Source organism: Rhincodon typus, chromosome 17, assembly GCF_021869965.1.
Source record: "Rhincodon typus isolate 14 chromosome 17, sRhiTyp1.1, whole genome shotgun sequence".
In the NCBI taxonomy this organism is placed as follows: domain Eukaryota; kingdom Metazoa; phylum Chordata; class Chondrichthyes; order Orectolobiformes; family Rhincodontidae; genus Rhincodon; species Rhincodon typus.
Genome location: NC_063348.1, coordinates 58,679,273 through 58,693,622, shown reverse-complemented (window position 1 = coordinate 58,693,622; position 14,350 = coordinate 58,679,273). Strand labels below are relative to the sequence as shown.

The 14,350-nt window shown below is 43.8% G+C and overlaps 1 protein-coding gene across 1 annotated transcript in view; it reads right to left on the bottom strand.

Annotated features, from left to right (window-relative positions):
- The window catches only part of ccnd1 (cyclin D1), a 24,070-nt gene that overhangs the window by 7,458 nt on the left and 2,262 nt on the right, over positions 1–14,350 (bottom strand). The window contains exons 3-4 of the mRNA XM_020519655.2: positions 13,294–13,453; positions 9,220–9,368 (exon numbers count right to left, since the gene is read on the bottom strand). Coding sequence (XP_020375244.1) covers positions 9,220–9,368; positions 13,294–13,453 — 309 coding nt within the window. The remainder of the gene's footprint in view (positions 1–9,219; positions 9,369–13,293; positions 13,454–14,350) is intronic.

Below are 14,350 nucleotides of genomic sequence, written 5' to 3'. Positions count from 1 at the left end.
CCCCATCTCCTACCTACTAACCTCATCCCATCCCTTTGACCTGTCCGTCCTCCCTGGACTGACCTATCTAGTCCCTACCTCCCCGCCTACATTCACCTCTACTGGCTCCATCCCTACCTCTTTGACCTGTCTGTCTCCTCTCCACCCATCTTCTCCTCTATCCGCCTCCCCCTCTCTCCCTATTTATTTCAGAACCCCCTTCCCCTCCCCCATTTCTGAAGAAGGGTCGAGGCCCGAAACATCAGCCTTCCTGCTCCTCTGATGCTGTTTGGCCTGCTGTGTTCATCCAGCTCTACACCTTGTTCTCTCTTCCTAACCGTTGTACTCCTTTTCCCCTGAAGACATTGACTGATGTTACCTTCCAGTTATCCACTAGTGCCAGCAGCTCCCCAGATTTGGCCTCAAGAGGAGTACACTTTCATTGATGACAAGATCAGAAAATGAGTCACACCCACCATTTGTCCCCGGCCTCAAGGTGAGGCCTGGCACAGACCTGTCTGCTCCATCTACTTTTTCTCCCCCCTCTGTTTTAGAAGGACTGTAATGCCGCACTTTTAACTTTATTTCTTTATTTTTCTAATGAATACCCAAGATTTTGTACCTAGGCACATTTGTACCCAAGATGGCACTGATATGGTGACTTTGTACTCCTGTATCTGAGTACATGTGACAATAAAACCTAATTCTAATCAAGTTCAATCATGTCCTCATTCAATATCTTAGTGCATAGGTATATACCAATTGTATGCAGTTAACCCTGTGTGGTTCACTCTATTAGAAAGCTCCATCATCTCGTTCAATAAATCATTGCCTATAGGGATTACACAGATGGTATTGCACAGAAATGCGCCAATTAAGCCACAACAGTGTTTATGTCCCACACACGTCTCTTCCAGCACTCTTCATCCAATCCCATATAGATAGTTGTTTCTCCCTAATGTCACACTGAGATTTGCCTTAAAATCTGCTTATGCTGCTTGCTTCAAACACTCCCAGCGGTAGTAAGTTCCACATTCTCGCCAGTTTCTGATAATAAGAAATTTCTCCCAAATTCTTCATTTAATTATCACCGTGCTGGTTTTTTCCTCATCACCTAATGTCCTTTAGGGAAGGAAATTGCCATCCTTACTTGGTCTGGCCGATACGTGACTTCAGACCCACTGCAATGTGGCTGACCCTGAACTGCCCTCTGGGCAATTAGGAATGGACAATAAATGCTGCCTAGCCAGCGATGTCCTCATCGTGTTAATGAATTAAAAAAACCTACGAGACCAGCCCCACACTGACCAGCACTCCTGCTAAACTGCACAGCGACTGTGATCAGACAATTCCCAGCATTGTCTTCCAGTTCTGGAAGTCACCATCACATACAGATCACCAAGGCCCGTGCAGAGAAAACAAAATTAGACTGAATGGAGGCACCGACAAGGAAACAAAGTCGTGATCAACCGAACCTGTCTTGGATAATCACTGTATCAATTGTACCGCATGCATGGAGTAGCAGTTCGGCTAATACAATGAAAGGTAAAAAACGATCAAGACATAGAATCCCTACAGTGTGGAAGCAAGCCATTTGGCACATCGAGTCCATACCAACTCTCCAAAAGAATATTACCCCCCCACCCCCCCACCCCTCCCAGACCCACCCTATTCCTGTAACCCTGCACTTCCCATGGCTAACCCACCTAACCTGCAGAGTCTTGGACTGCAGGAGGAAGCCCACACAGACACAGGGAGAATTTGAAACTCCGCAGGGACAGTGGCCCAAGGCTAGAATCAAACTTTATTCCCTGGCACTGTGAGGCAGCAGTTCTAACCACTGAGCCACTGTGCTGCCCTTCACTAAGCCACCGAGACAGAAATGGATCAAGATCTCCAGCCCCATATTAGGTGATCTGCTGAGTTAATATTCCCACAAGGTTCTACAGCAGTTGAGAGAAACATTTTATTTCTGTTTTCGCACCTACCAGCCTTGAAAGTAAAAAGAAAGAAGCAACATGTCACAAAGATGTGCAGGTTAGATGGACTGGCCATAGGAAACTGCCCTGTAGAGTCCAGGGAAGTGCAGGCTGGGTGGGTTAGCCATGAGAATGTGGAGTTATGGGGATCCACTAGGGGGTTAGATCTGTGTGAGATCCTCTTCGGGGGTCAGTACAGAACCAATGGGCTGAATGGCCTCTTTCCACACTGAAGGGATCAATGATTCTGTGAGCATACGCACCAAAACCTTATCCCATACACACTGTGAAAGAAAAATATGGCAAAGAGAATGCAAGAATATTTTCCTCACAGAGTAAATCTGTCTGTTTAATAATAAAATGTATAGCACACATGCCATTCCAACCTCTTCACTGAGTATTTCTGCTCCACTCAAGTCTCTCAGCACCTGTCTGCATTAAAACATCAGCAGGACGTGGACAAGGAGATGTCATGGTTTAAAGCTGCAAAGCTTGCAACTATCTAATCACCTGAGTACTCCAAGGTAGATGGCACAGTTTGAGTGTGGGAAGTGGCTAAAATCTAACTCAAGTGTCCTGAACTCAAATCACAATGGCAAAAATGATGCCATTGCTGGTCTCGGGCACCCTCGTCCTGGAATGGAAAGGAACGGCGAAGACAAAAGTCAAGAATGACTTGGACAAATCTCAAGTGTCAGGCAGAGGAAGATTAACTAGGATAACTTCTACTCCCACAGTCAATATTCAAACAAGTCATAAGACTGGGGCTGTGTACCGACGGCAGATAAATCACCAACTCTAGAGTGAAATAAGCTAAAGTAGGCAGTGCATGCCTGATTTACTGCCTCCTAACCTCACACAGCCCTGCCAAAAACATCTCATACACTTCCATGTCTGCTTTACATCTGGTCACTCTTTACTAAAAGGAAGTTTATTCCAAATTTGCAGGATCCCCATAATTAGTAATTATACAACCTTACACAGGAAGGATCAGTGGAAAATAAAAGTGAAAATTTATTGTTTTTGAATCTTTTATGTTTTATTTGAGGCTGGAATTTCAAATTGTGGGTGTAAGTGGAAGGTTTTGCAAGGACCCACTCCACCAATCAGAGGCCAGTTTCCTGGGTGTGGTACTGTAGCATACAGGTGAGCCTATGAGCAGTCAGCGCAGGAGAGAACCAGCCTGTGATTGGCAGAGCAGCACACCACATGGTTACAGTTCACAGGGATTCTGAGAATGGGAATGTTCATGGGGATGGGTTGGGGGTGGGTCTCTGGCTGGGGAGGAGGGGTAAGGAGATGAGAGAAGTTACACATAGGGAGAAGACAAAGACAAAGACAAAGACAAAGACAGTCAGGTGACTGAGGGTAACTGGGGTCTGGCTGAGGTAACATGCAAGTAAGACAAAAGGAGAGCCAGTGAATGTGATCGATTTGGATTTCCAGAAAGCCTGTGACAAAGTGCTGTGCAGGAGACTGCTAAACAAGATAACAGTCCATGGTGTTAAGGACAAGGTACTGTCACAGATAGTAGGGATAAAGGGGTCTTTTTCAGGATGGCAGCTGTTGACTAATGGAATTCCATAGTGGGTTGGTGCTGGGACCACAACTGTTCAAGTTATACATTAGCAATCTGAACCAAGGAACTAAGGGAATTGTTGCTAAGATTGCAGATGACATGAAGATAGGTGTTAAGAAAGCGGGTAGGCTGCAAAAGAACTTAGACTGACTAGGAAAGTGGGCAAAGAAGTGGCAGGTGGAATACAATGTGGGAAATTGAGAGGTCATGCACTTTGGAAGGAAGAATAGAGGCATAGATTATTTTCTAAACGGGGAAAGGCTTTAGATATCTGAAGCACAAAGGGACTTGCGAGTACTAGTTCAGGATTCTCTTAAGGCTAACATGCAGGTTCAGTTGGCAGTTAGGAAGGCAAATGCAATATTAGCATTCATTTCAAGGGGGTTAGAATACAACAGCAGGGATGTATTACTGAGGCTGTGTAAGGCCCTGGTCAGACTATATGTGGAATATTGTAAGCAGTATTGGGTCCCACATCTAAGGGAGGATATGTTGGCCTTGGAGGGGGTCCAGAGGAGTTTACAAGAATGATCCCAGAGAGGAAGGATTGGGGGAATGTTACAAACTTGCAAAATACTGACGGGCCTGCATAAAGTCACTGAGTGTAGTTAAGTCAAAAACTAGGTAGGCTCTTGATTAGTAAGGGGGATCTAGGGTTACAAGAAGAAGGCAGGAGAATGACTGAATGGCAGAACAGACCCAATGGGCTGAATGGCCTAGCTATGCTCCTATATCTTATGGAATGTGGTTGGACCATCATGTCGCAGGGTAAGGAGACTGTAAGAGGAGATGGTGAAAGTCAGCTAACCTCCAGCACACACTTTCACATGAATTCGTGTGAGGTCTGCTCAGAGTGAGCCCCACCAGAGGTGACCCAAGGTCACCGTTAGTTAAATCTAATTCCTTCGCTTGGCCCCAGATGCCACTCCATTCCCTGGTGATCCAGAATTGGGGCTGATTCTTTTTCTCTCTCCCACTAGCTCTTCTTCTTAATCAAAAAGGCAACAAAAAAAGGCTTCATTATTATTAAGCTTTACTGCTTGGTAATGCGAGGGTCATTTCTATTAATTGCTCATTTAAATGATCAATTCATTGGTCTGAAAGTCTTTCGATGAGCTTGGTGTTTACTGTCGCAGAAACCCTCAAATTTCGGACAATTGCTCACCATTCCTCCAAGAGAAATTGAATTGAGGATGCCCCCACCACTCCCCTCATCAGCCAGCCCCCTGACTCCCAGCTAAGTGAGGAGATGGTGGACACCCCTCGAACTAAAAGAAAGATCAAGTCTCTTTCTCCTGTGAGACAATACCTCACCATCAATGCTACAGGTTCACACTCAGGGCACAATGAGACTTGCTACGACTGCCTACATCTCTCTGCTAGACTGTGGTATTCAGTGCCGTCCTTCATTCCTTGGGAGATTTAAAGTGGACTCAAAAAACCTGAAAGAGAGCTTCCCTCCCTTTCTTTATTATCTGACTATAACAGCTGCACTTATTATGAACAGGACTCCACCATAACATCCAATCCAGTTTCACAAACAAGTCTTATGTGATCTTTTACTTGATGCATATTTGTCTCTCTCTCTCTCCTGTTGTGCATCTTTTTATGTTTCCTGGAATGGTTGGTGTGGGGACGGTGATGGAAAGACTGGACGTTAAGTGGAATGTGGGTTGGGTGGGGGCACTGACGAGTGTGTCCAGATTGCCAAATGAAGGATCACGTTTGTTTTGGAGTGTTCTCAAGTCTCGAATCTTCCCAGAATAACAGATGCTGAATACAAAAAAGGTGTGTGGGTAGTTCAAAAGATTAAGCCAAAAACAATTAGAATGCTGGAAACTTGATCAGACCTAACAAATTCACAGCACTCACACAATGGGGCCAAAACCATTCTTTCTGAAAAGTACAAGACTGCCCAAGGGTCCCAATTATGCTTAATTTGGGTTTCAATTACTGGTGATCAAAGTGAAAACAGGAAATTAGACCTATTGCTAAGGAGACAGAGCCAAAACCAGTACTCTAAATGCTCAGCTTTTTCTTCAATTAGGTGTGTGTCTATAAAGCACATCCCAGCTTTAACGTAGGATTGGGAAGTTAAGGTAACCGCTCTTTCACACATTTCATTATAAATAGCCAGTTAAAATTCTATCAAATTCCAATTAAATCTCCATTCTACGATAACACCATTAACAGTAACATGAACGTACACTCTAATGACATTACTAGCACTTTGGCACTAAATGTACAATTGAAATTTTGTTATTTAAAATGCAAATTACTGAAAAGTTACGATATATAAGCGGCAACTCCAGGACCATCTCACGCCAAGCTACCCAGCAGGGAAAATCAACAGAGATTACTTTGATTGCCTGTTTTACCTAACGATACTCTTGTTAAATATAAATAGGTCAGGCCAGGTGCACTAGGAGGGTTTTCTGCTGGGTGGTCAGGTTAAAATTATAATCGATTCTCCTTTATAATGCTATATGTTGACAGATTGTTGAAAGTGGCAGGACAGGTAGAGAGAGCAGTTAATAAAGCATACAGTATCCTTGGCTTTATTAGTAGGGGCTTGGAGTGCAAGAGCAAGGAGGTGATCTTAAACTTGCGTAAAACACTTGTTACACCTCAGCTAGAGTACTGTGCATAGTTCTGATACCACATTATAGGACGGCTGTGAATGCATTGAAGACAGCACAGAAGAGGTTTCCAAGAATAGTTCCGGGGTGAGAAACGTCAGTGATGAAAACCGATTGGAGAAGTTGGAATAGTATTCGTTGAAGAGAAGGCTGAGGAGGAGATTTGATAGAAGTTTTCACAATCACAAGGACAGTGAACAGAATAGACAGAGAGAAACTGTAAAAGAATCAAGAATAGGAGGTCCCACCTTTGAGGTAATTTGAAAAAGAGCAGCAGACAAGATGTGAGAAAAAAAAACTCTCACCCAGCAAGTAGTCAAGGTATGGGATGCACTGCATGGAGATGTGGCGGAAGCAGGTACCAATGAGGTATTCAAGAAGGAATTGGACTTTTATTTAAATAAAAATCAACACACAGGGTTGCAGTGAAAGGATGGGAGATTGGCACTAAGATGCACATTGAGAGACCTGGAGAAGACATTAACGGGCCAAATGGCTTCCTTTTGCACCATAACAATGCTGTAAACATGCCAACTCCATGACTGAAAAGAAGATCAGGCTTATTGTATCTTTGGACCAAATTATATATTGCTGCCAAGTGCATCACAGATCCCTGACAGAAATTGGCTGCAACAGTTTCTGACAATCAGTAAACATGGCAAAGTAGTCAAACTGCTACATTTGCCAACCACTGGGCTAGAGTGTTTGGCTCATATGTATAAGCAACCGCAAGCAGAACAAACCGAACATAAACAATAGTTCAAAATATCTTGTTTGTTCCGCCTTTTGCTACAATAGCTTGCTGAGGTTAATTCTTGAAAAGAGACATGGGGAAACATAACACTCGTCTTAAATTAGTTCAGTACATTACATAAATTCGAGCCCAGTTACTGTCTTGCATATAAACTCGGCAGAAACAACATCCGTTCCTGGTGCAACATTCATGGATGTTGCGTTTTCCAGCAAAATTTTAAAGGCAACCTTCGCTTTTAGGTCCATGGTGTTGGTCCTCGTCAAGTCCTGCTAAAGTTAATTGTGCAGCAGAACTCTTTACCTAACATAATGCTGGGCTGCTGCATTGTAATGGACAAACAAAAGCACATCGCTGCGTCAGAGATCATACGTCCCCAGGCCACACATTAGCATTTACCCTCCACTTGCTCAAAAGAAACCCTGTCTTCCTCAGCCAATTGATCCCTGACTGCTTTATAGTCCAATCCTGACTGAGGCACATCTCCTGTTGTCCAGCCAGGCAGAAGGTAAGCTGCAGCATAAATCAGTTAAATATCTGCTTCAAACCACGAGAGAATGTCCCCATGTGACTGGTCAGCCAATGACTTTTGCAGCATAGGTGCAAGGTGCAATAAAACTGGACTCAGATCATTAGGAAACTTCGAGCGAGAGAGAGAGACTGGCTCCACTTGACATTAAAAGGCATCAGGTTACAGGCCACACATAAAGGTCACAAACACCATGAGGCCCATTTATCACATTTCTTATGAGCCATTTCCTTTTAAGCTTAACCCTCTGCCTGTCTTTACTGATATACTATTAATTGCTGAATGGCCACTAATGAGTCACACATCACATAGCTATTGTACTATGAATGCAGAAGAGTTACAAGTACATAACATGGCTATTATTGCTAAACCATTCAAATCCTTTTTATCCTGCGGCTCCCGATCAAAGCATTTCACACCCCTGAGCTTTATTAATTTTTGACTGAAAAGAAATCCCAGAACTGCCACATTCAAATATACTTTAAAATACTTGCAGCATTTTACATAGCAGATACAAATAAATCTAATTACATTTTCTACACCATTATTCATCAACATCAGGTCAAAAGAGAGTTTCCTGTTGCATGGAGTCGCACAGACGAATGTTCAATCACTGATTCCTTAATCAGTTCTAAAGGCATTGACAAGGGAGTGACACTGTTGTCACAATAAGCACAAAGCCCTGTACTGGCAGGGGAAGTGCACTCTCTCCTGTTCCCTCAGTCACTAACCATTTAGCAAAGTTCAGTTACTGACAGTACTTCACCTTTCCTGTGTAAAATGCTCACCGATATGAATGAAGAGATTACCAGCATTCACTGCTCGGGCCACTTAACAGCAATTGGACTGTGCCCTGCAACAGTCTCCATAAAGACAGGAAGGAAAGTGATTTCTAGTGGATAATAATCTTGATTTGATAAATTTAAATGGTTTTCATGCAGAGCATGAAACATCCTCATGATGGTTATGTACCATAGGAAGACATTTGCTGGGTAGTTGTGAAGAGAACAGTAGAGCTTATGCCCATCAAACTGGTCAAACACTAAACTCAAAAACAATTAAGCAGGAAAATGATAAGTAAAGGAAAAAATACATACTAAAGGTACATAATGGAGCAGAGTGGCACAGTGGCTCAGTGGTTAGCACTGTTGTCTCCCAGGGACGGGAACCCGAGTTCAATTCCACCCTCAGGTCTATGTGGAGTTTGCACATTCTCCCCATGTCTGTGTGGGTTTCCTCTGGGTGCTTCGGTTTCCTCCCACAGTCCAAAGCAGGTTAGGTGGATTGGCCATGCTAAATTGCCCCATAGTGTCCAGGAATGTGCAAGCTAGGTGGGTTAGCCGTGGGAAATGCAGGGTTACAGGGACGGGGCAGGGAGGGTAGGATGCTCTTTGAACGGTAAGTGTGGAACTTGATGGGCTGAATGGCCTGCTTTTGCACTGTAGGGATTCTATGATTCAGGGTGGGTGGAGTATAGGGGCAGTGAGCAGAGAATGAAAGCCATTGCAATTCTGAACTGAATTTCTCTTAGAAAGATAAAAGCATAGGAGACCATTCAGCCCATCTTGCTGGCATTAGCTCTTTTGGAAAAGCTATGCAATGAGTTACACACGCCAGCTTTTCCCACATCCTCTCAATTTTTTTAACCCTGTGATTATCTATCCAAATCTCTCTTGAAAGCTATCAATTTTACACTTTCTTTGGGCTGCTGTTATTAACAACAGAAAAGGCATATACCACATGCTAAAATTGGCAACACTTACCGGGTCACACTTGATAATTTGTGATAGGAAGTCTGTGAGAGACTGATAGGAAAGAAAGCTGTTGCCATCCCCCAGGTGGAGGCCATGAACTGCTGCGGCCAAACTGCCAGCTGCAATCATCGACGGTGGGTTCGATATAAACTTGACATCTACAAGAGAGAAAAATCAGCAGGAATCTTACGTTTGGCACTTAGGAGAAAGCCGCGGCAAATTGTGACAGACTCGTTCCAGTTTGGGTTTGCAGTCTGTGCGCAGTGCACTGGCTGCCCTCCCATCGCAGTGACTGACGCTCCGTGAGATGTGGCAGAACTAAGTGACGGAAGCCTCCAGAACTTGGCAGGCACTCAGTGGGCCTCTGATCCGACACCATGCTGACAGTAGGCCATGCCTGGTGCCAGACGGCTCTGCTGTAGGTCCACACTCAAGACCACTGCCATGGCTCTTTTGTGATCTGGGTCACCATTACTCAGAGCAGTGCCATCTGCAGGGAGAGACCAGGCTTGGGAGGGAGCGAGGCTCAGTACCGCTACCTGACTTCTTGCAATGCCTACGGAGGCATAACAGTGACACTCAAATCTAAATTTTATTTCTGTGTCCACTTTTATACTCGCGACTGCTCCAGACAAACAACATGGCCTGCCCTTTTGTTACACTTAACAAGGAATTATTTGTACCAGAGGCCAGCAATTTCAGCATATTAATGAGGGGTGCCTCTGCCTTGTAATTGAGTGTCCCAGAGTGAAGAGTGTTGCATCACTGTTGACCTCCCATCAGCTCGGCATGTGTGATTGAGAGCGCAGGGAGAGCGCTCCACACAGCGAAGATAAATTGGACCTGACACACAGACAAAAGGAAAGCTGAGGGGGGTGCGGGTTCAGAATGGGGGCTGGAAGAAGCCAGCCCCCACGTCCTCAACAGTCCCAACCCTCCCTCTTCCCCACCTTCCCCCTCCCCCCACCAACTCCAAAACCAACTCAAGCACACATTCCTCCTGGCCTATCTTCAGACTTCATCCGAAAGGAATAAACAACTTTAGTGTTGTAGGAAGAAAGCCCAGAGCGCGCGTGCACGCACTCACACACATACACACACGCGCGCCTCCCCTCCCACCCCCAAACCCCACACAAAGACAAAAGGAGACTAAAGCTTCCAAGTCTCTTTGTGAGAAACAAGAAAAAAAAAGGGGGGGTGGGGGTGTGGAGGAAGAACCCAAACAAGACGAGCCACTCCTTCAGCTCTGCGTGAAGCAACACCATCAAAACCAAGGGCTGGGGGCCATGAATGAAATCCTTTTCATTCAGGCAAATCAAAACTGCTCACTGAATCCACTTGCTGTGATATGACAGGTCCCAACGAGTCACATTCTTGAAGTGGTACACAGAACAGTGGAGGTGCAGTTGTTTCAAGTTTGTGTCATTAATATCACATTTTAAACTACATAATTATTAGAAATATGCAACTTGTACCAGCCTGGTGTGAATTCTTTATCTGAAGGGCCAGGCTATTACGAATGCCATTCTAAAATTTCGGTAACTCGAACATTTGTTTTAAAAGTTGTCCCATCATCGCTTGTCCATGCCAAGATCCATTCATTACCGACAATTATGTGTTAACTTCAAACAACACTAGTAATTTTTTTTGACCTACCGCAGCACAAAAGAAGGTCTTTAGCAAAATCCAACTCAATTAAAACAGACAATTCAGAGGCTGCACAAAAGGAATTCTGCTCAACATCACCTTGAATGTAATCCCTTCCATTAAAAGTCTTTTAAATTATCCCTTCCCCCCCTCTCCAAAGTCCCTGCTCAATCTTTTGTAATGGATAATTACTTCAGTGCTCCATTTATACGTCTGTCAATTGCCGAGGGGCACATGGTGTGTTTCAGGCCTTAGGCTGGCCTATTTTCACCCACCACCACCCCCCCCCCGAAAAAGAGAAGTAACTGCAACAATCAAAGTACTGGAATGTCAGAGTTGCTCAACCTTTGAACTGTCTCGATTTGCTCCAGCACTGTAATTCGCAGAGCAACAGGAAAACTTTGCCATCCTCAATGGAACTAGGAGGGCCAAGGTTTTCTGGGATGAACCAGACAAGCAACAACTTCAACGGCTGATGCACCACAGTGCACTCTCAGAGCTTCGATAATTTCCTTAAGCCAAATTTCAAAACTATACCATGTTCTCTAAACAAGAGAGAGTGTCAAACTTTGCAAGTCTTAGTCTGTCCAGTATTATTTTTAAACAAACAAGAACTAAAGGAATTGGTTATCTGGTGGTGCTGTAATCAAAACAAAACCTTGTTGCATCAACTCATACACCAGGCAACTTCAAGTCAATTAAGCATTCTGTCACTAAAATGTGTTAAATACTTAACTGTCTATTGTTTTGCCTTTAGATGTACACACATACACACCTACCCAAATTGCACTCGCTCCTCCACACCAGGGTAAACAGGTAAACTACACCAGTTTCAGCAGAGGGGAACAGGCTAACCCTCATGTATCAACTAGCAACAACAACTATGAATCCAACTGTTGTGCAGTCGTATTGCCAGTTACAAACATTTTGAACCAACCTGTTCAGGTATGCTGTGGTGGATCTCTGGAGCAGGTGAGACTTAAAGCCAGGCACCCTGGCTCAGAGGTAGGGACATTACCACTGCAGAACAATATTGCTCGTTATAAGCTCCGTGCACATTCCTCAATGCTCTTTCATCACATGACAGAATTTTTAAAAAAAAAGGGGCAGTGAAGTGAATTATGAAATGCAAGTACAGCCCAAAATCAATGTTTGTGTCTGGTCTATATTTGTATTTACAGAAAAGCTCCACTAGAGGGCAAGCTTGACAGCATCAAGCGAGTCAGCCACGGTGTGGTCTGAGTAGGAGGACACAACAATTTGGGATTTTCCTGGAGGTCCCATCTGTTTCTCCAGTTAATATCCTGGGCATAAAAGCCAGACGGGTCGCAGGTTTAATTAGCTTCCCTCAAGCAGCTTATTTTGAAAGAGCCTAAATAAACTTTCTTTTAAAATGACCAGTGTTCTTCATTCCTAAATTCTTTCCAGCAACTCCTGCTGCAAACATGAACGACTAAGCAACTCGCTTAGCAGCAGCGCCTCTTAAGAATAACCAATCTTCAAAAACATATGTTTACAACTCGCATGATGAGAAGTGACAGGGTGTGGGATGTGTGTGGATCTGTATTACTTCAACATGCCTGTGCCTTCAGGAGTGGGGAAGGTACAGGGACAGGAATATTGGTGGAAAAAATTGTTCCAGTTATTCAGGCTTATTCCAGCGTCCTGGTGGTTAGAATAGAATACAACATTAAGAGTGAACATGACTTTTTATGGAGAGGCAGAGTTGAGGTGCAAGCTATTTTGTTTAAATTTTGGATGGCAATGTGCATTAACGACAGTCAGGATGTGCAACTACCAGGCTCCAAGTAATGTTCTCTGCTACATTTAGAGAAGTTTGACTTCTTCACAATCCCGACCAAACTGTGACTAACGACTGCACACTATTGAGTCTGTGTATTAACTTCCAGTCATTGGTAAAGCCAAGTTCAGATGGTTGAGAAACATGCTGCTTAACATCAGGAAATAATCAGTGAAAAAGCTCAATTCACCTTTCCAGTGCCTAAAACAAAAGCACAGCACCAAAATACTCCTGACCTGTTTTTCAAGATTCTAGAAGACAAAAATGCAACATATGTGAACAGCAAAAACTGTCACCAAACTGAAAAACATTTAAAAATCATTCAACTGGGTGCCAACTGCTTCACCATAGACTGTGTTAGCCAGTAGTCATTGCATTAAGTTCCCTTTTGCACATTCATTTCATCAGAGACGGGGAATCTCATCTCTTAGCTCCCATTATTTTGGTAGCGTACCTCATCTTTCTCGTATTAGTGTAAATGGTCTGTTGAATGTAAATTTACACAAAGCTAAAAAGAAATGCATTCAGACTCCCCTAGTACTCGGTTGAAATGCCTGGCCCCTACCATTCAGGAATATGATTAGTAATTCCACTCCCCGCAACGTGACACAGTCGTTTGAGTGGAGACTCCATACCTGTAGCACATAGAGCCACAAATGTCTGTGCATGTTTGCGGATGATCTGCTTGCTGTCCTTGGGTATGGGTAGCTTGTTGAGGAAGTGTTCAATGAAATCGTGGGGGGTCACAGAGGCTAGATCCCACTTCAGCTTGTTGAGAACAAGCAGCTCCATTTGCTGAAACAGAAACATACACATGTGGGCTGTGCCGGTCCTGCAGCAGAGACTGATAGATTGTACTGTACTTTAAACAAATGACAGAAATGGGCTGGGAAGTGCTTCTATTGAGAATGAATGTATTTTAGATACCATTGGCATATCTTGCAAAACGTACTGTTGGAAAATAGATAACTTAATGTGTTTCTGCATTGTAGAAAACCTATTCCAAAGTTAGGAAAAAATTAAAGTCAATGTTGTAAATTTTGAGTTTAAACAGAGTCTGCATGTTGTCTGCATGATGTGTGCAACTGTGACATATGGAATACATTTTTAAAAAAGAAATAAACTAATCTGCTCTTGATTTGATATCTAATCGACAAGACGCTGTTCAGAGCAGGGTCCCAGCAGGGTACAGCCGCTGATCTCAAAAGAGGGCGCCACCACCTCGCAATTACCATCCACCTCAGAAACAAGGGGAGTGGGGCTAAAATATTAAGTTCAATTGCTGCTGCAAATCCAGCGATGGACATTTGAGATCCTGCACGCTCCACTTTATAAAACCCCAGAACCGTTCAGTGTTCAACAACAGAAATCTGGAACACCGAGAATCTACAAAACAAAAACAAAAAAATCCCTCAAGCCCTGCTTCTAAAAATCAGTGACAACGTTCGAGATTCCTTTTGCAACACTTTCTTTTCTGGCTATTTGACTCGGGGAAAGCGGAAATAATTGTGGGTTTGGTTTGGGCAGCGCACGATGAGAAAGAAAATTATTGGGGGTTCCCAAATTGGAGGGGCTTGTCAATGGGATGTAGATCCTTGTGTTTTATTTGTGTGTATGGGGGGGGGGGGGGGGGCGTAGGGGATCTGTGAAACATTGCTTCTGATTAACTTGAGGAGCATTAGGAAGAGATTT